The sequence below is a fragment of the Bombina bombina genome, chromosome 3 (assembly GCF_027579735.1).
Source record: "Bombina bombina isolate aBomBom1 chromosome 3, aBomBom1.pri, whole genome shotgun sequence".
NCBI lineage: Eukaryota > Metazoa > Chordata > Amphibia > Anura > Bombinatoridae > Bombina > Bombina bombina.
The window spans coordinates 76,564,164-76,591,098 of NC_069501.1; the positions used below are offsets into that span (position 1 = coordinate 76,564,164).

At 38.4% G+C, this 26,935-nt stretch overlaps 1 protein-coding gene across 3 annotated transcripts in view; it reads left to right on the forward strand.

Annotated features, from left to right (window-relative positions):
• The window catches only part of LOC128652888 (cell surface glycoprotein CD200 receptor 1-A), a 173,574-nt gene that overhangs the window by 94,943 nt on the left and 51,696 nt on the right, over positions 1 to 26,935 (forward strand). For all 3 annotated transcript variants that reach the window (XM_053705878.1, XM_053705877.1, XM_053705876.1), the window contains exon 3: positions 9,734 to 9,997. In XM_053705878.1, coding sequence (XP_053561853.1) covers positions 9,734 to 9,997 — 264 coding nt within the window. The remainder of the gene's footprint in view (positions 1 to 9,733; positions 9,998 to 26,935) is intronic.

Consider the following 26,935-nt stretch of genomic DNA (forward strand, 5'->3'; position numbering starts at 1 on the left):
GTGTTGCAACTGGATATAGTGGTGTTTCTTTCTTAATAAAATATTTTTTTAATGTCAAGTACGGATAGGCATGAATTGGTATTGATGTCAGTATTTATTTCACAACTGTCGATAACTTGTAGATATTATTTTACATTTTATTGAGGGTGATGATTTATTCAGTATTGTTTGTTATTTGGTGTGTTTTGATCGTCATCAAAAAGGGTCATTGTTGTTTGGGAATGGCAGCTCTATCTTTTTTTTTTTTCTGGTTCAAGCACAGTTGGAGGCCGATACTGGGCCGTATTACAAGTGGCGCACTAATGACAAGGAGGGTTGCAATAAGCTGTATCGCTGGATCCTGCTAACATTATTACGCAACTTGATATCACAAGTCCATGGTAAATCCTATTTACCAGAAATAGGTTAGTGTAGCCGGCATCACCTCTAGCGCAACCTGTACTTTCAATTGATATCTCAATTGTGCTAAATAGCATTGGTATTACAAGTTGAAAGTTATAGTTTGCTCTTGAGTGAAAGCAGAAACTGCTCTAGAATATTTACCGTGACTTGAGATCTGAAGTAAAATTTAATGGTTACATTTTTTTTTTTTTACAAAAAAAAAATTAAAATAAAGTAATACACACATATATACTCTTTTTAATAAAAATATATAATTTAAATACTAATAAAAAGTTTTTAAAATAGTTAATGTCAAGGTGTCTGACTTGGCACAGCTCCTCCAATTTGTGTGTGTGTATAATTTATATATAGGTCTAAATATGTGTTTGTGTGTATGTATACATGTGTATTTATGTGTTTATATTTGTGAATATGTATGTGCCACTGCCCACATATATACATATATAAACATATAAACACATAGACAAATATAAATACCCGTATTTTTCGCTCCATAAGACGCACCTGACCATAAGACGCACCTAGTTTTAAGAGTAAGAAAACAAAAAAAAATATATATATATAATTTCTATTTCCTGATGCCAAGGCAATGATGTGCCAAGGGGAGGGGGCTAACCCCTAAACCCTAACCCTAAACCCCTAACCCTTAACCCCTAACCCCTAAACCCCTAACCCTAATAACCCTAAACCTAACCCTAACCCTAAACCCCTAACCCTAACCCGCAATGCCAATTTTTAAAACATTAGCTGCTACATTTAAATTCTTACTGGTATATACCCGGTATATAAAAAAAATTCACCTGCTCCTCCAGCCCACAAACATTAAAACTATGTGCTGCATTTTTTATCAGCATATGGCTCACCTGTTGCCAGTGTTTTTCACCGGGATAAGTTCACAGTAGCACTAGCTGTAGCAGATCCCCCGGGCCTTCACATAGCAGCTTCCGGTGCCCCCAGTCTCGGCTGAAAAGCTCTGCCCTGCTCCCGCACCGTGCTATAGCGCTTCCTCATTCCCTTCTCAGACAGTGACAGATAACCTGTGCCCTGCGCACAGGAAGTGGAACACAGCAAGACAGTTTGACCAATTAGGGTATGTGACACCATCACCACTGTTAACCCCGCTAACGGTAAATAGCCTAAATATGCAAGCGCAGGGCCTGCATTCACTCCTGCATTCACTGGAGCGAAAAAAACGGTATATATAGTTTTGAGCTCTTCCCAGTCAAATACCTCTAAACATGGAATATCAGCTTTACTCATTTTTAACGTTTTATTGTTTATTTTATTGAAATTTATTGAATTTCTATATACATCTATATATATATATATATATATATATATATATATATATATATATATATATATATATATATACTATATATACATATATTCGTATATATATATATATATATATATATATATATATATATATATATATATATATATATATATATATATGACAGATTCATATAAATATATAGGTATAGATATATATTTTACAAAGAAAGAATTATTTATATATATATATATATATATATATATATATATATATATATATATATATATTATTATTATTTTTTAAATTAAAGATAACATTTTCTTCTATGTGAAGAACATAGGAATGTAAGGTGTTCCAATTGCACCTTCGGCTTTAGTGCCGTTGATCTAGTGCAGTATTGAGTTAGTGAGCAAGTGATAAGCATTTTTTTAGTGCACCCCCTAGAAGGCTATGGGGAGAAGTTAGCAAAGTTTTCAAATTAGCATTTTTAAGATGATGTGTTGTTTTAAAAATTTGACTATACCTGTATATACCTATACACAACTATTTGGGGTAGTCTACAAATACTGTTGTTTACAAGGCCCCTAAGTGGCAACTACATTCTCTAGCTACACTTTTGTTTGTATAAATTTGAAATTAGCATGTCTGACTCTCTTGCTCTTACACTAACTTTTTACCTTCAGCTTGTAATACGCGTGCTTATCCAATCGAGCTAAAATTTTCACTTGAGTACAGAGCGCACTAGGGCCTAGATTTGGAGTTTTGCGGCCAAAGGGATGCGTTAGCTACGCATGCTTTTTTCTGGCCGCACCTTTTTAATACCGCTGGTATTTAGAGTTCACAGAATGGCTGCGTTTTCAGTGCGTTAGGCTCCAAAAAGGGAGCGTAGAGCATAATTTACCGCCACTGCAACTCTCGATACCAGCGGTGCTTACGGACGCGGCCAGCTTCAAAAACGTGCTTGTGCACGATTCCCCCATAGAAAACAATGGGGCATTTTGAGCCGAAAAAAAACCTAACACCTGCAAAAAAGCAGCGTTCAGCTCCTAACGCAGCCCCATTGTTTCCTATGGGGAAACACTTCCTATGTCTGCACCTAACACCCTAACATGTACCCCGAGTCTAAACACCCCTAACCTTACACTTATTAACCCCTAATCTGCCGCCCCCGCTATCGCTGACACCTGCATATTTTTTTTAACCCCTAATCTGCCGCTCCGTACACCGCCGCAACCTACGTTATCCCTATGAACCCCTAATCTGCTGCCCATAACACCGCCGACCCCTATATCATATTTATTAACCCCTAATCTGCCGCCCCCAATGTCGCCTCCACCTACCTACAATTATTAACCCCTAATCTGCCGACCGGACCTCACCGATACTATAATAAATGTATTAACCCCTAATCCTCCTAACTCCCGCCTCAATAACCATATAAGAAATATTATTAACCCCTAATCTGTCCACCCTAACATCGCCGACACCTAACTTCACTTATTAACCCCTAATCTGCCGACCGGAACTCACCGCTACTATAATAAATGTATTAACCCATAAAGCTAAGACTAACCCTAACCCTAACACCCCCCTAAGTTAAATATAATTTAAATCTAACGAAATAAATTAACTCTTATTAAATAAATTATTCCTATTTAAAGCTAAATACTTACCTGTAAAATAAACCCTAATATAGCTACAATATAAATTATAATTATATTATAGCTATTTTAGGATTAATATTTATTTTACAGGCAACTTTGTATTTATTTTAACCAGGTACAATAGCTATTAAATAGTTATTTACTATTTAATAGCTACCTAGTTAAAATAATTACAAAATTACCTGTAAAATAAATCCTAACCTAAGTTACAATTAAACCTAACACTACACTATCAATAAATTAATTAAATACAATACCTACAATTATCTACAATTAAACCTAACACTACACTATCAATAAATGAATTAAATACAATACCTACAAATAAATACAATTAAATAAACTAACTAAAGTACAAAAAATAAAAAATAACTAAGTTACAAAAAATAAAAAAATATTTACAAACATTCGAAATATATTACAACAATTTTAAACTAATTACACCTACTCTAAGCCCCCTAATAAAATAACAAAGCCCCCCAAAATAAAAAAATGCCCTACCCTATTCTAAATTAAAAAAGTTCAAAGCTCTTTTACCTTACCAGCCCTGAAAAGGGCCATTTGTGGGGCATGCCCCAAATAATTCAGCTCTTTTGCCTGTAAAAAAACCACATACAATACCCCCCCCCCCAACATTACAACCCACCACCCACATACCCCTAATCTAACCCAAACCCCCCTTAAATAAACCTAACACTAAGCCCCTGAAGATCTCCCTACCTTGTATTCACCACACCGGGTTCACCAATCGGTCCAGAAGAGCCTCCGATGTCTTCATTCAAGCCCAAGCGGGGGCTGAAGAGTGACGTCCATCCTCCGGCTGAAGTCTTGATCCAAGCGGCAAATGAAGAAGTCCATCTTCGGGAAGAAATCTTCATCCTATCCGGGTAGAAGAGGACATCCGGACCGGCAAATATCTTCATCCAAGCCGCATCTTCTATGTTGTTCCATCCGATGACGAGCGGCTGATCTTGAAGACCTCCGCCGCAGATCCATCCTCTTCGTTCGACGTCCAACTGAAGAATGAAGGTTCCTTTAAGGGACGTCATCCAAGATGGCGTCCCTCGAATTCTGATTGGCTGATAGGATTATATCAGCCAATCGGAATTAAGGTAGGAAAAATCAGCCAATAAGATTGAGCTCGCATTCTATTGGCTGATCGGAACAGTCAATAAAATGCGAGCTCAGTCTGATTGGCTGATTGGATCAGCCAATCGGATTGAACTTGAATCTGATTGGCTGATTCCATCAGCCAATCAGAATTTTCCTACCTTAATTCCGATTGGCTGATAGAATCCTATCAGCCAATCGGAATTCGAGAGACACCATCTTGGATGACGTCCCTTAAAGGAACCTTCATTCTTCAGTTGGACGTCGAATGAAGAGGATGGATCCTCGCCGGAGGTCTTCAAGATCAGCCGCTCGTCATCGGATGGAGCAACATAGAAGATGCGGCTTGGATGAGGATGTTTGCCGGTCCGGATGTCCTCTTCTGCCCGTATAGGATGAAGATTTCTTCCCGAAGATGGACTTCTTCATTTGCCGCTTGGATCAAGACTTCAGCCGGAGGATGGACGTCACTCTTCAGCCCCCGCTTGGGCTTGGATGAAGACATCGGAGGCTCTTCTGGACCGATCGGTGAACCCGGTGTGGTGAATACAAGGTAGGGAGATCTTCAGGGGCTTAGTGTTAGGTTTATTTAAGGGGGGTTTGGGTTAGATTAGGGGTATGTGGGTGGTGGGTTGTAATGTTGGGGGGGGTATTGTATGTGTTTTTTTTACAGGCAAAAGAGATGAATTATTTGGGGCATGCCCCGTAAAAGGCCCTTTTCAGGGCTGGTAAGGTAAAAAAGCTTTGAACTTTTTTCATTTAGAATAGGGTAGGGCATTTTTTATTTTGGGGGGCTTTGTTATTTTATTAGGGGGCTTAGAGTAGGTGTAATTAGTTTAAAATTGTTGTAATATTTTTCTAATGTTTGTAAATATTTTTTTAATTTTTGTAACTTAGTTATTTTTTATTTTTTGTACTTTAGTTAGTTTATTTAATTGTATTTATTTGTAGGTATTGTATTTAATTAATTTATTGATAGTGTAGTGTTAGGTTTAATTGTAACTTAGGTTAGGATTTATTTTACAGGTAATTTTGTAATTATTTTAACTAGGTAGCTATTAAATAGTTCTTAACTATTTAATAGCTATTGTACCTGGTTAAAATAATTACAAAGTTGCCTGTAAAATAAATATTAATCCTAAAATAGCTACAATATAATTATTCGTTATATTGTAGCTATATTAGGGTTTATTTTACAGGTAAGTATTTAGCTTTAAATAGGAATAATTTATTTAATAAGAGTTAGTTTTTTTCGTTAGATTTAAATTATATTTAACTTAGGGGGGTGTTAGTGTTAGGGTTAGACTTAGCTTTAGGGGTTAATAGCGGTGAGGTCTGGTCGGCAGATTAGGGGTTAATTATTGTAGGTAGCTGGCTTCGACGTTGTGGGGGGCAGATTAGGGGTTAATAAATATAATATAGGGGTCGGCGGTGTTAGGGGCTGCAGATTAGGGGTACATAAGTATAACGTAGGTGGCGGCGGTGTGCGGTCGGCAGATTAGGGGTTAAAAAAAATTAATCGAGTGGCGGCGATGTGGGGGGGCCTCGGTTTAGGGGTACATAGGTAGTTTATCGGTGTTAGTGTACTTTAGAGCACAGTAGTTAAGAGCTTTATGAACCGGCGTTAGCCCAAAAAGCTCTTAACTCCTGTTTTTTTTCTGCGGCTGGAGTTTTGTCGTTAGATTTCTAACGCTCACTTCAGCCTTGACTCTAAATACCGGCGTTAGAAAGATCCCATTGAAAAGATAGGATACGCAAATGACGTAAGGGGATCTGCGGTATGGAAAAGTCGCGGCTGCAAAGTGAGCGTTAGACCCTTTAATGACTGACTCTAAATACCAGCGGGCGGTAAAAACCAGCGTTAGGACCCCCTAACGCTGGTTTTGACGGCTACCGCCAAACTCTAAATCTAGGCGAATGAGTGTTATCTGTTAATCTGTGGGTGTTCAGTGTTTATCCAATTATTATTATTATCGGTTATTTGTAGAGCGCCAACAGATTCTGTAGCGCTAAAGCCCTTTTAGCTGTTGGATTTGATGTGTCCGTTTTGTTGTATATATTTAGTTGATAACGTGATTGGGTAGATTCTAATCGCATAAGTCAATGCTGTTCTTATATTGTATGGATGACTTCTTCAATATCTGATCCCTATCTCAATATTTTCCAATATAAGAATTGTGTTACCGCCTGTATTTTGATCTTTCCAATGTTGATGGCCTATCAGGAGCTGTAAAACACAATTGACTATATTCAAATCAATTGCATTATTTGAATTTTCATACAATGCTCTTTTAAATAGCAAAGACACTTTTCTTTTTCCTTTTCCTATAGTTAAAAAGGGAACAATAAAGCAAAATGCATATGATTCCTAACAAACAATCGGCTAGATTACGAGTTTTGCGTTATGAGTGAAAAAGCCTCATAACGCTGCTTTTTCTCTACCGCTGCTATTACGATTTTTGCAGGTATAGCTGTACCACACACTTTTTTGGCCGTAACGCAAAGTAACTACCGCACCTTTCAAAAAGTCCTTTTTCAATGGGACTTCCATAGCGCCGGTATTACGAGTTTTGCTTGGGAGGCCAAAAAGTGAGCGATACAGCCTAAACTGTCAAGATTCGTACTGCCATCTAAAGTCAGTCGTTATGAGTTTTACGTTACAAAATTGTAGAATAAAACTCATAACTAAAGTGTTACAAAGTACACTAACACCCATAAACTACCTATTAACCCCTAAACCGAGGCCCTGCCGCATCGCAAACACTAAAATAAAATGATTTACCCCTAATCTGCCGCTCTGGACATCGCGGCCATTATAATAACCCCTAAACCACCACACTCCCGCATTGCAAACACTAGTTAAATATTATTAACCCCTAATCTGCTACCCCCAACATCACCGCCGCCACTATACTAAAGTTATTAACCCCTAAACCTATCCCTAAGTCTAACCCTAACTTTAATATAATTAAAATAAATCTAAATAAAAATTACTATCATTAACTAAATAATTCCTATTTAAAAATGAATACTTACCTGTAAAATAAACCCTAAGCAAGCTACAATATAACTAATAGTTACATTGTAGCTATCTTAGGTTTTATTTTTATTTCACAGGCAAGTTTGTATTTATTTTAACTAGGTAGACTAGTTAGTAAATAGTTATTAACTATTTACTAGCTACCTAGTTAAAATAAATACAAATTTGCCTGTAAAATAAAACCTAACCTGTCTTACACTAACACCTAACATTACACTACAATTAAATCAATTACATTAATTAAATACAATTAACTAAATTACAAAAAAATAAACACTAAATTACACAAAATAAAAAAGGAATTATCAAATATTTAAACTAATTACACCTAATCTAATAGCCCTATCAAAATAAAAAATCCCCCCCCCGAAATAAAAAACCCCTAGCCTAAACTAAACTGCCAATAGCCCTTAAAAGGGCCTTTTGCGGGGCATTGCCCCAAAACAATCAGCTCTTTTACCAGATTAGGGGTTAATAAGTGGATGAAGACTTCTCCCGGCTTGATGAGGATGGATGTCCGGTCTTCAAAAACTGTAAGTGGATCTTCGGGGGTTAGTGTTAGGTTTTTTAAGGGTTTATTGGGTGGGTTTTATTTTTAACTTAGGGACTTTGGGCAATGGAAAATAGCTAAATGCCCTTTTAAGGGTAATGCCCATCCAAATTCCCTTTTCAGGGCAATGGGGAGTTTAGATTTTTTAGATAGGATTTTATTTGGGGGGTTTGATTGTGTGGGTGGTGGGTTTTACTGTTGATGGGTGTTTGTATTTTTTTTTACAGGTAAAAGAGCTGATTTCTTTGGGGCAATGCCCCGCAAAAGGCCCTTTTAAAGGCTATTGGTAGTTTAGTTTAGGCTAGGGCTTTTTTTTTATTTGTTTTTTTTTTTTATTTTGATAGGGCTATTAGATTAGGTGTAATTAGTTTAAATATTTGATCATTCCTTTTTTATTTTGTGTAATTTAGTGTTTATTTTTTTGTAATTTAGTTAATTGTATTTAATTAATGTAATTGATTTAATTGTAGTGTAATGTTAGGTGTTAGTGTAAGACAGGTTAGGTTTTATTTTACAGGTAAATTTGTATTTATTTTAGCTAGGTAGTTAGTAAATAGTTAATAACTATTTACTAACTAGTCTACCTAGTTAAAATAAAAAAACACTCTTAGATGTGAAATAAAAAATAAAACCTAAGATAGCTACAATGTAACTATTAGTTATATTGTAGCTAGCTTAGGGTTTATTTTATAGGTAAGTATGTATTTATTTTTAAATAGGTATTATTTAGTTATTAATAGTAGTTTTTATTTAGATTTATTTTAATTATGTTAAAGTTAGTGGGTGTTAGGGTTAGGGTTAGACTTAGGGTTAGGTTTAGGGGTTAATAACTTTAGTATGTTGGGGCGGCAAATTATGGGGTTAATAAGTGTAGTTAGGTGGTGACGACATTGGGGGTGGCAGATTAGGGGTTAATAAGTGTAGGTAGGTGGCGGTGACATTGGGGGCAGCAGATTAGGGGTTAATAAGTGTAATGTAGGTGGTGGCGATGTCGGGGGCTGCATTACGGAGCTTTACGCTCCTTTATTGCAGGTGTTAGGCTTTTTTTTAGCTGGCTCTCCCCATTGTTGTCTATGGGGAAATCGTGCACGAGCACGAAAACCAGCTCAAAGCAGTGCTGGTATTTGGGCGTGGTATGGAGCTCAACGCTGCCATATTGCCTGCTAATGCCGGGATTTTGCAAACCTGTAATAGCAGCGCTATAGGGAGGTGAGCGGTGGAAATAACTTGCAAGTTATTACTGAGCCGCTCATAACGCAAAACTCGTAATCTGGCAGAATAGTAGTTAAAGGTCACAGAAATATTGTTTTCTATGTTTCATCTAAACAAGTGTATTTTAAAATGTATTACAGTTTTTTGTAAAACTGACTTCCTGTACTGAGAAAAAATAATTGTTTTATGCTTGTGAGATGCATCACTACTGAGTAAAGCAGCTGACAATCTGCTTATCAGCCAGTGAGCAAATAGGCCTCAAGGCACAGGTAAACTTTATTTTAGCTTCCAAAACAAAATAGTCAGTATTAACTTTAACAAACAAATATTTTTAACAAGTTTGAATAGTGCTGGTTAATATACGCAATGTTCGCAGAGTTCTCTGTACCTTTAATTGTTGTATTAGAATGGTAATTTAACGATGAATTACAGGTAAAATATATTTATGCTTTTACACAATGTTGTTGCCCTTTCAGTTCAGCCTTGTGTGACCTTGAAGAGTAAAAGAGATGGAACTGCTCACTGTGAGGCTATTGGGGGGTATCCAGCTGCAAAGATCACCTGGATCCCAGAATCAGACGGTTTAATCACTACAGATAAAGTTCTACAGCCGGATAAGTCCTGGACAATAATCAGCACTTACAGACCAAAGTATCCCAATGTCACTGAAGTCACCTGTGTGGTCTCACACCCAACGTTTGCACACCCACAAAACAGATCTGTTGCAATATCTAACTCTGGTAAGTAGCCATAAAGCAAAATAAAAACCTAAATAACTAATAAAATACCTACTAAATATACAAATTGCTACGCTCAAATGAAATCAATAGCGCTTCTATGCTTGTGCTCGTTACGAATATCCAAATGAATGCACCCCAAAATTGTAAGACAACGAATAAATACTGACAAAATTCCTCAGTAACCTGTCCGACCGCAAAAGCAAATCGTGAGATGCATTTGTTCCCATGCACTTCCCCAACCAATTGCATGCAGGGCTTGTTAATCAGCCCGGGGTGACATTCATCCACCAACTCTAAGTAGTTGGAAAGGGTATAGGAAGCAGCAGTTTAAACTGCTGCTTTATAAATATCAGTTGCAGGTTTTGAGCATGCATCTGATAGCTACATTCACCTTTCAGTAAATCTGACACTACATTTAGGCATCGTCTGATGACTTAACACTATGGCCAGCTGCCGGTGTGTGTCTGACCTTAAAGGGACACTCAGGTTAAATTAAATTTTCATGATTCAGATACAGCATGTAATTTTAAACAACTTTCCAATTTACTTCCATTAAAAAAAATGTGCACAGTCTTTTATATTTACATTTTTTGAGTCACAAGATCCTACTGAGCATGTGCAAGAATTCACAGACCATACGTATATGCATTTGTGATTGGCTGATTGCTATCACATGGTACAAGGGGAGTGGAAATATACATAACTTTTAAATTTGTTATAAAAAAATCTACTACTCATTTGAAGTTCAGACTAAGTGCTATTGCATTGTCTTGTTATCTTGCATTTGTTGATTATGCAAATCTAATGTGTTGACTGGTCCTTTAAAGCTATAGAGCAGTGATTTAATCAATTGTGCCTAACAGCCAGATGATGTCCAGATGTCCCCCACAGTTAACAAAATAATAAACCTATTAAAAATCTTGCTAAATACAGATAAAGGCATCTACTTATCAAGCCGTCAACCGCAAATACGCTGGAATTCCGCAGCGTATTTGTGGCGAGCCTGATTCCCCTTAGTTATCAAACCCTACAGATCGGCAAAAGTAGAATTTTGTGACGTAACATACGATCCGCCGGTCTCAGTCCGACACAGATCGATACTTACGTCACTACAGATGTTTCGAATGCAAATTCTGCACTATCTGACTACTTTTGCTAGTTATCAAATACCTACCAGGTATGCTCGCCGGCGGATACCATAGGAATCAATGGGAGTCTGAAAGCAGCGAAAGCTTATGTTCGCTGCTGCCCCATATCCCATTGATTCCTATGGTAATGTTTACACCTAACACCCTAACATGTACCCCGAGTCTAAACACCCCTAATCTGCTGCCCCCTACACCGCTGCCACCTACGTTAAATTTGTTAACCCCTAATCTGCCGCCCCTACACCGCCGCCACCTACATTATACTTATTAACCCCTAATCTGCTGCCCCCTACAACGACGCCACCTTCATTATACTTACAGGCAAGTTTATATTTATTTTAACTAGGTAGAATAGTTAGTAAATAGTTATTAACTATTTAATAACTACCTAGTTAAAATAAATGCAAAACTACCTGTAAAATTAAACCTAACCTAAGTTACATTTACACCTAACACTACACTATAATTAAATATATTCCCTAAAGTAAATACAATTAAATACAATTAAATAAGATTATCTAAAGTACAAAAAAAAAACTAAATTACAGAAAATAATAAACAAATTACAAGATTTTTAAACTAATTACACCTAATCTAATCCCCCTAACAAAATAAAAAATCCCCCCCAAAATAAACAAAGCCCTACCCTACACTAAATTACAAATAGCCCTTAAAAGGGCCTTTTGCGGGGTAAGTATTTAGTTTTAAATTTGAATTATTTAGTTATTGATAGTAATTTAATTTAGATTTATTTAAATTTTATTTAAGTTAGGGGGTGTTAGGGTTAGGGTTAGACTTAGGTTTAGGGGTTAATAAATTTAATGTAGTGGCGGCGACGTTGGGGACGGCAGATTAGGGGTTAATAAGTGTTATGAAGGTGGCGGCGGTGTAGGGGGGGCAGATTAGGGGTTAATAACATAATTTAGGTGGCGGCGGTGTAGGGAGCGGCAGATTAGGGGTTAATAAGTATGATGAAGGTGGCGGTAGGCTCCGGGAGCGGCATTTTAGGGGTTAAACACTTTATTTAGTTGCGGCGGGTCTGTGAGCGGCGGTTTAGGGGTAAAACAGTTTAGTATAGTGGCGGTGTTTAGTTACAGGATACCAATAAAGCTGGAAAAAAGCTGAATAGAAGCGAGATCAATGACTGTCAGTTAACAACAGTCCGCTGCTCATCGCCCCGTACTTGGTGCGCAGCTTTTTGACCGATTTTTTGGTAACTTTGGAGAACATATTCTGGTCCGCGGCAGCGATGTTAGGCGAACTTAGGCGAGCGTATTGGTGCCATCGAATGCAAGTAAGTTGACGGCTTGATAAGTAGATGTCAAAGTCACTATTTAAATGCCCCTCAATTAACCCTAATCATCCCAATCATAAAAATACTTACCAGAAATTACTTATGTATTGTTGCAAACATTGCTGCCATAGCTTAACAATGTGTAAGATTGTTAAAAAAAATGTTATAAACACTGCTGCTGTATAGTGTTCTGAGCACATGCACAATCCTGATTCTATCTAGGTATGCTCTTCAATAACGGAGTTAAAGAGAATTTTACAAGTAAATTACAAAGTTAAATTATGACTTGCAGGTCCCTTTAAGACATGTGCATGCTCCTGAGATAGATCCTAGATATCATCTCATGGAAAGAGCTGTGTTTTAAAAAGAATATGAGAACAAAGTCAATTTTATAATTTAAGTTAATTGGAAAGTTTTTCAAATGTTCTGCTCTATCCCAAACAGAACAAGTTTAACTCTGCTGTTAAATTGCTGTCGGCATTTATCATTGCACAATTGGCCGCTAGCAGGGGGTGTCAATCAGACCGATCGTATGAGATCAGGTAGATTGATGTCCGCAGCCTCAGAGCAGGCGGACTAGTTAAGGAGCAGCGGTCTTAAGACTTCTGCTTCATAACTGCTGTTTCGCACGGACACAGGGGCATCAGGGGCCATTCAGCCTTTGATAAATCGGCCCCATAGTCTGTAAACATATTGTAGCATGTCATTTTTTATGTTGAGTCTGCTGATATGCAGCTAGATTAGGAGTGGCGCGCTAACTGTAGCGCACAAGCAATATGGGGTATTTTTCTATACTTTGCATGCAAAGGAAATAGTGCACATATTAAAATAAAAGCAAACTTGGGGCGCAATCCGATATACGGCGCAGATTTCGGTGCAATCGTGGAAACCTACGCCGCCCGTCTCATATACGGCGCCGGCAGTTACTAAAGTGCCGTAAGTCTGACAAACTAGCGATGTCCAGAAATCTGCGTAAGTACAAATTTCTGGAGTCGCCAGTGACTTACGGCACTTTAGAAACTACCGCCGCATAAAAAAACTGACTAAACTACTAAATCTCCCGTTACTGTCTAACATGCCTCCCAAACATAGCCCGACACGTATACTCCTAATGTGAGCCCCCTACCCCGCCGCCAGCTACATTAACTATATTACCCCCTAATATGATCCCCCTACACCGCCGCCACCTATTTTAACTATATTAACCCCTAATGTGAGCCTCCTACCCCGCCGCCACCTACATTATATGTATTACCCCCTAATCTGACCCCCTTACACCGCCGCCACCTCTATTAAAATTATTAACCCCTAATCTAATCCCGCTACACCGCCGACACCTATAATAAATGTATTACCCCCTAAAATACTAAAGTGTCCCTACACTGCATTGCCCCAAAGTAATCGGCTCTATTAACAGCCCTTAAAAGGGCCTTTTGCGGGGCATTGCCCAAAAGTAATCAGCTCTTTTACCTGTAATCTGACCCCACTACACCACCGCCACCTATATTAAATATATTAACCCCTAATCTAATCCCCCTACACCGCCGCCACCTATATTAAATATATTAACCCCTAATCTGACCCCCCTACACCGCCGCCACCTATATTAACTATATTAACCCTAATTATCTTAGGGTTAATATAGTTAATGTAGTTATTATATTATATATATTAACTATATTAACCCTATCTAACCCTAACTCCCCTAACTTAATTATTATTGCAATAAATCTAAATAATATTAATATTATTAACTAAAATAGTCCTATTTAAAACTAAATACTTACCTATAAAATAAACCCTAAGATAGCTACAATATAATTAATAATTACATTGTAGCTATTTTAGGGTTTATATTTATTTTACATGTAACTTGGTATTTATTTTAACTAGGTACAATAGCTATTAAATAGTTAATAACTATTTAATAGCTACCTAGTTAAAATAATTACCAATTTACCTGTAAAATAAATCCTAACCTAAGTTACAAATACACCTACACTATCAATAAATTAATTAAATAAACTACAATTATCTAAACTAAAATATAATTAAATACACTAAACTAAATTACAAAAAAAAAACCACTAAATTACAAAAAATAAAAAAAGATTACAAGAATTTTAAGCTAATTACACCTTATCTAAGCCCCCTAATAAAATAACAAAGCCCCCCAAAATAAAAAATGTCCCTACCCTAAACTAAATTACAACAAGTAATCAGCTCTATTACCAGCCCTTAAAAGGGCCTTTTGTGGGGCATTGCCCCAAAGTAATCAGCTCTTTTACCTGTGGAAAAAAAGAACAACCCCCCCCATTACAACCCACCACCCACACACCCCTACTCTAAAACCCACACTATCCCCCCTTAAAAAAACCTAAGTCTAACCCCCAAGTGGTCCTTACCTGTCCTGAAGACTGGCGGAGAAGGTCCTGTTCCAGGCAGAGAAGTCTTCTTCCAGGCTGAGACCTCTTCTTCTTCCAGGAACCAGCCGGCGCGGAGCGGAGGAGTTGAAGACCGATGACCGTGGAGCTGAAGACCGTCCTCTCTGGAACTGAAGACCAGCGATGCAGGAACTGAAGATCGGCGACGCTGGAACTGAAGACCAGAGCCATGGAGCGTGGAGGATCCTCTTCATACGATCGCCGCCGTACACTGAATAGGAATTCAAGGTACGCGATTAAAAATGGCATCCCTTGAATTCCTATTGGCTGATTTGAGCCTTCAAATTCAAATCAGCCAATCGGATGAAAGCTACTTTAATTCTATTGGCTGATTTGAATAGCCAATAGAACAAGAGCTACTGTAATTCTATTGGCTATTCTAATCAGCCAATATAATTACAGTAGCTCTTATTCTATTGGCTATTCAAATCAGCCAATAGAATTAAAGTAGCTTTCATCCGATTGGCTGATTTGAATTTGAAGGCTCAAATTAGCCAATAGGAATTCAAGGGACGCCATTTTTAATCACGTACCTTGAATTGCTATTCAGTGTACGGCGGCGATCGTATGAAGAGGATCCTCCACGCTCCATGGCTCCGGTCTTCAGTTCTCCTCCTGGAAAAGGACCTTCTCCGCCGGTCTTCAGGACAGGTAAGGACCACTTGGGGGTTAGACTTAGGTTTTTTAAGGGGGGATAGGGTGGGTTTTAGAGTAGGGGTGTGTGGATGGTGGGTTGTAATGGGGGGGGGCTGTTCTTTTTTTCCACAGGTAAAAGAGCTGATTACTTTGGGGCAATGCCCCACAAAAGGCCCTTTTAAGGGCTGGTAATAGAGCTGATTACTTTTTGTAATGTAGTTTAGGGTAGGGACATTTTTTTTTTTATTTTTTTTTTATCTAACATCTCTGGTTGTTCTTTATTTTACATCTTTTATTGTACTAACAGTGTTCAATTTTATTTTTTATTTTTTTAATATATATATTTTTTTTTTAATTAATTTTTATTGAGGTTCCAAGCACGGCATACATATATATAATAGCAGTTAAGTCAATACAGAAGTTCGTTTCAATGCAGAAAAACCATTATACATTATATAAAATACATATAGCACATGAGAGAATTGAAAAACTGTAAAAAGAAAACATAAAGCTTGCCAACAAAACTACCTGTCTTCTAACTAAAACGAAAGGCCACTTTTGAGCCTTGCAGAACTATGGGAGAGAAGATAATTTGCAGAAGACATTTATGATTAAAATGAGACCACTCTTGGGTCTCGACATAAACCTCAGTTTTCTTGTTTTGTGACTTATGAATCTGTTATGATATATATCTCCTATGACGATATTAGGTCTCAATAATAGGTCTTTGAACTAAGTTATAACAGAAAGATTCTATGGGGGTAGATCAACTAGGAGAATATATATTCTTGGGCTTAGAAGAGTATCACATACCATGTTGTATCAAAGGATAACCCGTATATTTCAAGCACCATGGGGCCTAACGCAGCAAACCACTAACTCTTATTCCAGGTTAAACTAAATATATTGTGAAAGCAAGGCGTTTAAAAGTAACTGACATAATAGTAATACAGGTGTAGGGACCAAGATAAATCTAAATAGAGACAAGGGGTGAATATTCTGAGCCCATTTACATCATCAAAAATCTCCTCTTTTATGACAGGTCCTTGAATTTTTCCAGACTGCACAGAATAAGATATTGCCCTCTGTGTGACCTATAGCAGGGTAGCGTGATGGGATGGGATTGTTCTATATAGTGAATTAAAGGAAAAAAATTACTAGTTCCAAGCAAGCATAATTGCACATAGGTTTTTCAATAACCATAGATAGTGTATAAAAACAGGTGAAGCTATAACCCTTATAGGGCACATTTTAACCCAATCATATAATAAGGGAAGGAATATCAATAGCTGCCATCTTACTTCTGGGGAGCAGTCTTTAGTAGGGATACATTCTACAGACTCCACGTTTCATTGTTTACGTAGTACACTATGCCTGAACCTAGGAGAAGTCGGAGCCATGCTTCTAATAACTCTGAACTCATGGAAGCAAGCATATAGGGTCTGACATTCATCTATCACATTATAGGGACATTATGTAAGGGAATTGCGCCTTCGAATGCCTAAAATGACTTCCAAAATTAGGGGAATCCCTGGCAAGTAAAAACACCTCAAACCCAAGTAACATAGGGCAATAAGAAACCCCCCCCCCTTAAATCCAATATGTGTGTTACCATTATGTATATCAAGGTCAGCATAGTTAATCAACATAGATTCAAAGCGTGAGATATAACATTTGTGAGTTAACATATAAATCAGAGAGACCAGCTCTAGATGATATTATGAGACCAGGAAATAAAGAGTCAGCTAATAAGTGACATATACATACATCCTAAAAATTACCCCTACGTTTATGCTGGAGCACTGAGACCTCTTATTATAATGTTAGGGGCAACAGCCTGGAATCAGCGAGGGTAGTAATATCCTGACCATGGGATACCCACATGTGTTCTGCGGCACCAATCAACTCTAGGGGTTAAGCCATCTTAAGTAAAACTAGCGGCTACTATTGTTAGTTAGATGCATCTATAGCTGTCCTATAATAGCAAGTTTATACATACTAAGAGTACATAACGTTAGCCTTATATATAAGGGAGCCTGAATATAGTATTAAGCTAGACACACATTACAGAGTTAAATAAAAACAAAACAAATCCAAAAGAGAGCAAGAGCAAGTGGTGATTTAAAAAACTATAAACTGTTAAGTCTCTCTCCACTCGCAAACAAAGCAATGACTCAAGTAAGGCGCTTCAGTCTGCCAATAGCTCCCGCAACTAACTGAGGGATAGTCCGAGCATAGTCTGTGCAATGTCCCACAAACGGAGCAAGACAGTCTCTGCTGGTCAAACACTGTTTATCTTAGCCCACGCCAGTCCTATAGTCTTTCACGTTGCCGCATGAGCCAGCCCGGTTTCCACGGCTGAGAGGGGAGACAGCACCTGTCTGTAAGCCGTTTATGGCATGTCTCCAGGAGTCGGCTGTGCTGCGTAGCCAGGGCTGAGGATTGGGCCGCAATCTCTAAGGGCTTCTGGAAGCACAGGGCCGGTGGCAGAGACTATAAAGCCAGTTATTGCCATCATATAGTCTGTTATGTTGTGTCTGACGTCTCTCTCCGTGATGTGAGCGTAAAGACTAGTAAGGTTAGTAATACTCATCGTCACTGGTTGAGGTCTGACATATTTCACCCAGGGTCTTACCGGAATCCAGATTGTTTCCACAACTGGGAGGTAAATGGAGTCCTGCGGGGTGTAGGTGTCTATGATTAGTTCCCCTTCGGCCGCTGATATGCCAGAGGAGAGATCTGCGCTGATACAGCCTGCTATGATTGCTTTGGTTGTGGGTGCAGCTAGGTTAGGGATCGCATCTATTGCATTTTCTATAGTTGGTGCAGCATAGTAGAGGATAGCGCTTGTACTAGTCGGGTCTGAGGCTGGATAGTCCGCTTTCATCAGAGACCCATGTAGTAAGCGGTTAGGAGGTAGGCTAGCTGTTTTCGCCTCAGAAGTACTTGCCAGCATCCCTGAAATAATTCTGGCGCGTGAGGTTTCTTGGGTGACCGCTTGTGGAGATTTACCAAGGCTTTCTTCAAATTGAGTGAGATGGTATTGCAGTAGGCTCTCCAGCTCTCCAAGGACCCGCATATCCATGTTTGCTGAATTAGTGGTTAGTAGTGTCCAAAGGCTCCTTTGTAAGGAGGTATTGAGCAGCCGACAGTGTGGGCTGCGCGACAGTGATTGCCCTTAGGAAAGTCACTGGGGGGGTTTTGAGAAGGCCTCAGCCTTTGAAAAGCTCCGGTAACCTTAAGTGCCACAGAATCCTAGAGGTGGGGGTATCAAATGAGAGCTGAACCCATGATAATCCTGAATCCAGCAGTTTGAAGCCCCAAAGATGACTTTTTCTGGCGATATTTAGTTATCACAGCAGGAAGATGTGAGCAGCCGACAGTTTTGCGTCCAAAGATGGCCGCCGCCCGGAAGTCCCCCGGGTAGGGACATTTTTTTATTTTGGGGGGCTTTGTTATTTTATTAGGGGGCTTAGATTAGGTGTAATTAGCTTAAAATTCTTGTAATCTTTTTTTATTTTTTGTAATTTAGTGTTTGTTTTTTTTGTAATTTAGTTTAGTGTATTTAATTATATTTTAGTTTAGATAATTGTAGTTTATTTAATTAATTTATTGATAGTGTAGGTGTATTTGTAACTTAGGTTAGGATTTATTTTACAGGTAAATTGGTAATTATTTTAACTAGGTAGCTATTAAATAGTTATTAACTATTTAATAGCTATTGTACCTAGTTAAAATAAATACCAAGTTACCTGTAAAATAAATATAAACCCTAAAATAGCTACAATGTAATTATTAATTATATTGTAGCTATCTTAGGGTTTATTTTATAGGTAAGTATTTAGTTTTAAATAGGAATATTTTAGTTAATAATATTAATATTATTTAGATTTATTGCAATAATAATTAAGTTAGGGGTGTTAGGGTTAGATAGTGTTAATATAGTTAATATATATAATATAATAACTATAGTAACTTTATTAACACTAATATAATTAGGGTTAATATAGTTAATATAGGTGGCGGTGGTGTAGGGGGGGTCAGATTAGGGGTTAATATATTTAATATAGGTGGCGGCGGTGTAGGGGAATTAGATTAGGGGTTAATATATTTAATATAGGTGTCGGCGGTGTAGGGGGATTAGATTAGGGGTTAATATATTTAATATAGGTGGCGGCGGTGTAGGGGGATTAGATTATGGGTTAATATATTTAATATAGGTGGCGGCGGTGTAGTGGGGTCAGATTACAGGTAAAAGAGCTGATTACTTTGGTGCAATGCCCCGCAAAAGGCCCTTTTAAGGGCTGATAATAGAGCTGATTACTTTGGGGCAATGCAGTGTAGGGACACTTTAGTATTTTAGGGGGTAATACATTTATTATAGGTGGCGGCGGTGTAGGGGGATTAGATTAGGGGTTAATAATTTTAATAGAGGTGGCGGCGGTGTAGGGGGATTACATTAGGGGTTAATAATTTTAATAGAGGTGGCGGCGGTGTAGAGGGCTCACATTAGGGGGTTAGATATATAATATAGGTGGTGGCGGTGTAGAGGGCTCACATTAGGGGGTTAGATATATAATATAGGTGGCGGCGGTGTAGAGGGCTCACATTAGGGGGTTAGATATATAATATAGGTGGAGGCGGTGTAGAGGGCTCACATTAGGGGGTTAGATATATAATGTAGGTGGCGGCGGTGTAGGGGGATCACATTAGGGGGTTAGACATTTAATGTAGGTGATGGCGGGGTCCGGGAGCGGCGGTTTAGGGGTTAAGCACTTTATTAGGGATTGCGGCAGGGGATTGCGGTTGACAGGTAGATAGACATTGCGCATGCGTTAGGTGTTAGGTTTTATTTTGCAGGCAGTTTAGGGAGTTACGGGGCTCCAATACTCAGCGTAAGGCTTACTACGCCTGCATTTTGTGGCGAGGTGAAAATGTTTGCTTAAGCACAATCTAATTTAATGTGCATCTGGTTAGCGTGACTTTATAGCTCTGGTAAACTGTTACATAAGACAAAAAAGTTGAGGGGGAGGAGCCGGCCGAGGTTGAGAATGGCCGCACACCTTTAGAGCTCCTGCTTAACCGTCCTCTATTTGGCAATTTAAAAAGCCTTTCTATGTCCTAATTTAAGGTTTTTCAGTATATGTCAAATTAGCTAAACCCCAGTTTATAAACTCTGTGACCCGTAAGCTGTAAAAAGGATTACAAACAGAACTTGTATACAACGAAACGCACCTGTGGGTAGGCAGGACCTACACCTGTGCAAGGTATTCGATAATCCTCCTTGGTTCCAAAGCAGTAGGAGGAGGAAAGAAGCAGAAAGTGCTTTGCACAGTGGAAGGAGCGAGGTGCAGCCTATGCTGACGGGAGCGTTCTTTGCTGTATGCGGGAGTACTTTTGTGAGCATGACTTTACCGGCAACCCCGATACAGCTATCACCCCAGTGAAGGGCAAGACCTGAAGGTATACCACTCTCGAAGTAGCCCGGTGAAACGCTGCAGGAGGAGGAGGGGATTGAGCCCGGAGGTACACTATAGGAGGCGGAGAGGTCAATCCGCTTACAATCTTCGCTACCTGTGGCTACCACACTGAGTTAGAAGCCGCACATAAAGAACTGCACTTGTGGACAGGCAGGATTTCCCCCTGGTAAAGTAACCGGCTCTCCTCCTTGCTGCAGGAGAAAGAGGGGAGTAGAGAGAGCCTCGCTCACGAGGAAGGAGAGAGAGGCATAATCTTCTGCAGCTGCTGGGTAGTACAAGAGAGAAGTCGGAAGAATCGAGACCTCACCATTGCCTATCACACAGCTCTCTCTCTAGCAATTGGGGAACCTGGAAAAGGTAGTCCCTGAGTCACACCGCATGCACAGCAGCACGGAGATAAAATAGTATACATCCCTTCAAGTAAGCATTTGTTCCGTGCTACCTATGAAAGAGAGTAGGTAGCAGGGGGGATACGGATTTATATAACGAGGAGCAGCGGACACTGAGACCCTCAGCACAGACAGACAGTGGCATCACAGCCAAGAGGATAACCCACGGAGGAAAATCCTGTTACATCTTTACAGGCTCAGGACCAGCGAGGGGCCCTCTCATTGTTTACTTTTGGATTACAAATAAGCAGAGCGGCACTAAGGCAGATAAAAGCCTAAGGGGGCCACCAAAGCTGCAGAGGAGGTACATCTCTCATCTACCTGTCCCCAGAGGAGGGGGGGCAGGAGGAGGGGGAGAAGAGGAAGAGAGTAAGGAAGTAAAGAGAAGAAAGGTAAAGGTCTTTTTCTTTTTTTCTCCCCCCATGTGTTTTTCTCTTCCCCTGGTTTCCCCCCTACTGGGACAATTTAAAAACTTGGCTGCCTCAACTATTGTAAATTTGAGACATTACAGGCAACAGAGAGGTCTATAGAAGGGAACATATAAGATTGTTTAAAAAACTCCTCTATTAAACTCAGCAGAACCTATATATGTGTTAACACATTAGAGCCAGTATGCCTCCAACCTGCTAAAATTCCAGCACAGAGGGATAAAACCTAAATTGCTTATAGTATTTTAAGCCTTAGGTAAAAGGGTCCCATACACCCTCAGCTTCCCAGGAGACAGATAATAATAAGGGTTCAGAATGACCTCAAAGAGAACAGCTAAACAGGATAAAAATGGGAAATCTAAGTCAACTCATGTTTCAAAGGTAGATTCCTTTTTTAAAGCCACCGAATCTTCCTCACTGAATCAATCAATAGAACGGGCCTCACCTAATACTTCTATGAGTTCTCCCGAATTAATTATACCCCCTTTAACGAAAGCTGATCTGCAAAGTCTACCTACAAAAGCAGATATTCAAACTCTGCTGGAGGAACTCAATCAAGTGAAATTATGCATTAAAAATGAATTCAGCGCAATTAAAAGAGACATAGGGGAGATAGGGAGCAGAGTAGCCCAACTGGAGGAAGACAAAGAAGTATGGGTTAACCATATAGACACCATGTCTCTTCAGATCCATCAGCAAGGTGAAGCTATAACATCCCTACAAAATCAGCTAGAGGAGATGGAGAATAGGCAGAGGAGGTCTAACCTAAGGATTAGGGGAATACCAGAAGACATACCCCCAGTAAACCTTGAAAAATTCCTGCTAAAATTCTTCACTACCCTAACAGGGATGGAAAATTACTCAGATAAGACTCTAGAAAGGTGCCATAGAGCTTTAAAGCCCAGATATAATAAGGGTGAACCTCCCAGAGACGTAATAATTAAATTTGCACACTTTAAAGACAAAGAGGCCATTTTACAAGCGACAAGACAACATCAAAATATTACGTTTGAAGGCCATCACATTCAAATTTTCACTGATATCAGCCCAAGGACTTTACAAAAAAGAAAAGAACTCAGATTTCTCACCTTGCACCTTAATGATCTAAAAATTCCCTATAGATGGGGATTCCCCTTTGGCCTAAGAGCCACAGTGGATGGGAAGTCTGCGACCCTAAAATCGTTACAAGACCTCAAAACTTTCTGTGACACTTTAGGAATCAGTACTCCTGTATCAGACAGTTCCAACAATCAAGAGAGAGGGGAGATTATCAATCCATCCAATATAAGTGTAACACAGAGACTAAGGGGCCCACAATGGATAAAAGTCCCAGTTAGGAGAAAGCTGCTGGAAAAGCCTAATACTCGGGAAGAGTTAATTCTTAATAACTGTATAGGGACATCTCCAAACTCTAACATGTGATGACAGAAAGAGACAAGCTTGCTACCAATTATTCTGAATAACCATACCATGTATCCCCCCCCTGGGTTTTAACTTAGGGGGGGGTGGGGTTTTTTTTTTTTTTTCCCATATTTTTTTTTTTTTTTTTTTTTTTTTTTTTTTTTACAAAAATGTCACGATAGTAAATCACATCAGGGGGGAGTTTTGTCAGGAGAAGGGATAAATGCGGTGTTCAATGTTTTTTTTTTTCTCTATATATGCTTTTTTGTAGGTTCCCTCCCTCTCCTCGCCCCTTGGAGGCGGGGATAGGGAGGAACATTAGAGTATGAACACAAAATTTTGTTTTATAGAATTTTCCTTTTCCTCTTCTCTCTTGTTTATTAGAAATAGGTTTATTGGGGGTATGTTTAAAATGGTTTCATATGGATAGCACAATAATGCAAAGTAACTTTATTTCCCCCCTTTTTTTTTTTTTTTTTTTTTTTTTTTTTCTCTTTGGTTTCACGTTAATTATAAATGATTAATATATTGCACATAATTTCGTATTTAAAGATGCCCCCCCTCCACCTTTTCCCCTAGAGGTGGGGTGGGGAGGGGCATTATGGTATTTGCACAAGGGGAGAAGGAGGGGAGGAGAAGAAGAAGAAAAAAATTTTTTTTTTTTTTTTTCTTCCTCTTCTCACATTATATTTTTAAGGGGTATTTTTATAGGCTGATATTCAGTTCACAATTTTAAAACTTGGGTGCTTTGTTAGGTGATGTATAAAAGTGAGATAGAATGTAATTTTTTTTTCTTTTTTTTTTTTTTTTTTTTCTCCTCTTCCCCCCCTTGGTTTCTTGGAGGTGGGGAGGGGCACTAAGGCACCGACACAAAAAACCCTGTCTAATAGAAATCACTTACACGGGTTAAGGGACTTGTATCTTTGCCCAGATGTAGATATGTTAGCGGTATGTTTAAAATGGTCACTCACGGGTAGCACAATGTTATCAAACAATTTTTATATTATCTCCCCCCCCCTCTTTTCCTTTCACTTAGGTTTCACGTTAATTTTATGAGTTATATATTGCACATAGTTTTGTATTTAAAGATGGCCTTCCTCCACCTCTTTCCTCGTAGGGGGGGTGGGGAGGGGCACTATGGTATCTGCACAAAGTTGGGTGGTTTAAAAAACTATTTTCTGTACTGTGCACTTTTTTTTTTTTTTTTTTTTTTTTTTGGAACACGGTTTTAAGGAGTATTTTTTTGGGGCGGAATTTAGTTCATAATTTTATAACCTGGGTGCCACATTGCTATAAAAGTGAAGTAGAATGTATTTTTTTTTTTTTTTTTTTTTTTTTTTTTTTTTTACTAACATAGTATATTGGTTGAGTTGAGATAGTGGTAGATCTGGTTATTCAAGAAAATTATATTTACCCGGATTAGTTATAATAAGAAATTTGGTAGGGAGTCGCCAGGCTGGCCCTCTTGTATGAAAGGGCAGGGATCAGTAGGCTCTAATTAATAGGGGGTATTATAGGGACATAGAACATTTTTAATTAGGAATATTTTTTTGCATATTTGCCAAAAGGGGAAAACCCATCTGTCGGTTTAATTTTCCCCAACATTTTGTTTTGGATAGGTTATGAATGGATCATGTATGGATGTGTGTGTTCCCCCTTCCCTTCCCCCCCCCCCCCCCTTCTTTTTTTTTTCTTTTTTTTTTTTTTTTTTTTTTTTTTTTTTTTTCTTTTCCTCCTTCTTTTCCTGCCCTGCCCCTGCCTCCCCGGCACCCCTCTTTTTCAGCTTTTTTTATGCGCATTCCTTTTTTGGACTTGTGCATTTGTTTAAAGAATGAAGTTAGATAAAAGAAAGATTTGCCTATTATCTCAAAATGCTAAGGGGCTGAATAGCCCGCAGAAACGTAATAAAGCCCTTCATAGCTTTCTTAAAGAAAAGGGAGACATCATTTTTGTACAAGAATCCCATTTTAATAGAAATAAAGTACCCAATTTTTCAAATAACTATTATCCCAATATATATCAGAGCTCCAACAACTTAAAGAAAAATGGAGTCTGTATATTATTTCATAGAGACTCCCCATTTCAACTTACCCAGATGGATAAGGATGAAGAAGGGAGATTTATCTGTTTGGTGGGTTTATTGTACAATAGACCAGTTACATTAGTAAACATTTATGCCCCAAATAGAGGGCAGAAACTATTCTTTAAGAAGATACACAATCGGATATTAGATATACAAAAAGGCACCTTAATTATGGGGGGTGATTTTAATATTCCAATGGAGCCCAGGGAGGATTGCTCTAAATTTAAAAGTAATATTTCTAAACATATTATTAACTCAGTTAAGTCAAATCTTTTTTCTCTGTCATTAATAGATGTATGGAGGACACTTCATCCATCTATCAGAGACTATACTTATTACTCCCCACCCCAAAAATCTTATACACGCATAGACTACTTTTGGATTGACCAAAACAGTTATATATTAGTCCAAGAGGCCAAAATACATAATATCACCTGGTCAGACCATTCTCTTGTATCTATGCAGCTATGTTGGCCCCAAAAACCAATAGTTCCTTACCAATGGCGTCTAGATGATAACCTTTTAAAAGACCTTCAAATAAGACAGTCCATTTTAAAATCCATAGAATCCTATTTCGAAAATAATACCATAGAAGATACCTCTCCTAGTACGTGGTGGGTCGCTCATAAAGCGGTAATAAGGGGTGAATTCATAAAATACAAATCTAGACTAAATAGACAAAATAGAGAACAATACGCACGCCTATTAGAGACACTCTCCAGGGCGGAATATAAACATAAGAGGGAACCAAATAATAAACAATTAACAGACTCTCTTAAAAAAGAACGGGAAAATTTGAATGGCTTCCTGGAGAAGGGAGTGCAACATAGAGCGTTACAGCTTAAAAAGGTATTTTTTAACGGTGGTAATAAAGCCGGTAGACTATTAGCTCGAGCGTTAAAAAAAAGAACACTACAAACATATGTGTCTAAAATAATAGACAGGACGGGGACCCTTAAGGTAGGGAGCCAGGACATCGCTAATGTGTTTCAGAGCTATTATCAACAACTATATAATCTGGATACACAAAAAGAAGATACAAATTTTTTATCAGATAAAGCTAAATACATTAATAAAACAAAGATTCCTTCTATAACGGACTCTCAAAAAAAACCCTTCTCCCTACAGGAGATTATACAGACCATCAAAACATTCGCTTTAGGGAAAAGTCCAGGAATAGATGGATTTACCTCTATTTATTATAAAACATTTAGTGAGATTCTGGCCCCAAAACTTTTACTATACTTTAATTCAACGAGTGCAGAACCTCTCTTAGCAAAAGAAATGCTTGAAGCAAAGATTATAGTCTTACATAAACCAGGTAAAGATCCCAAAATACCAGCAAGTTACAGACCTATTTCTTTATTGAATAATGATGTTAAAATTTATGCCAAACTCATAGCAAATAGAATTAATAAAATATTACCCGAAATTATAAATATAGATCAAGTAGGTTTCGTACCACGCAGAGAAGCAAGAGACAATACCATCAAGGCTCTATATTTAATAAAGTATGTTAAAATACATAAGATCCCGGCGGTCATGCTTTCACTAGACGCAGAAAAGGCTTTTGACCGGCTAGACTGGTCTTTTTTACGTTTAACACTTAGTAAATTTGGTTTTGGGGAAAAAATT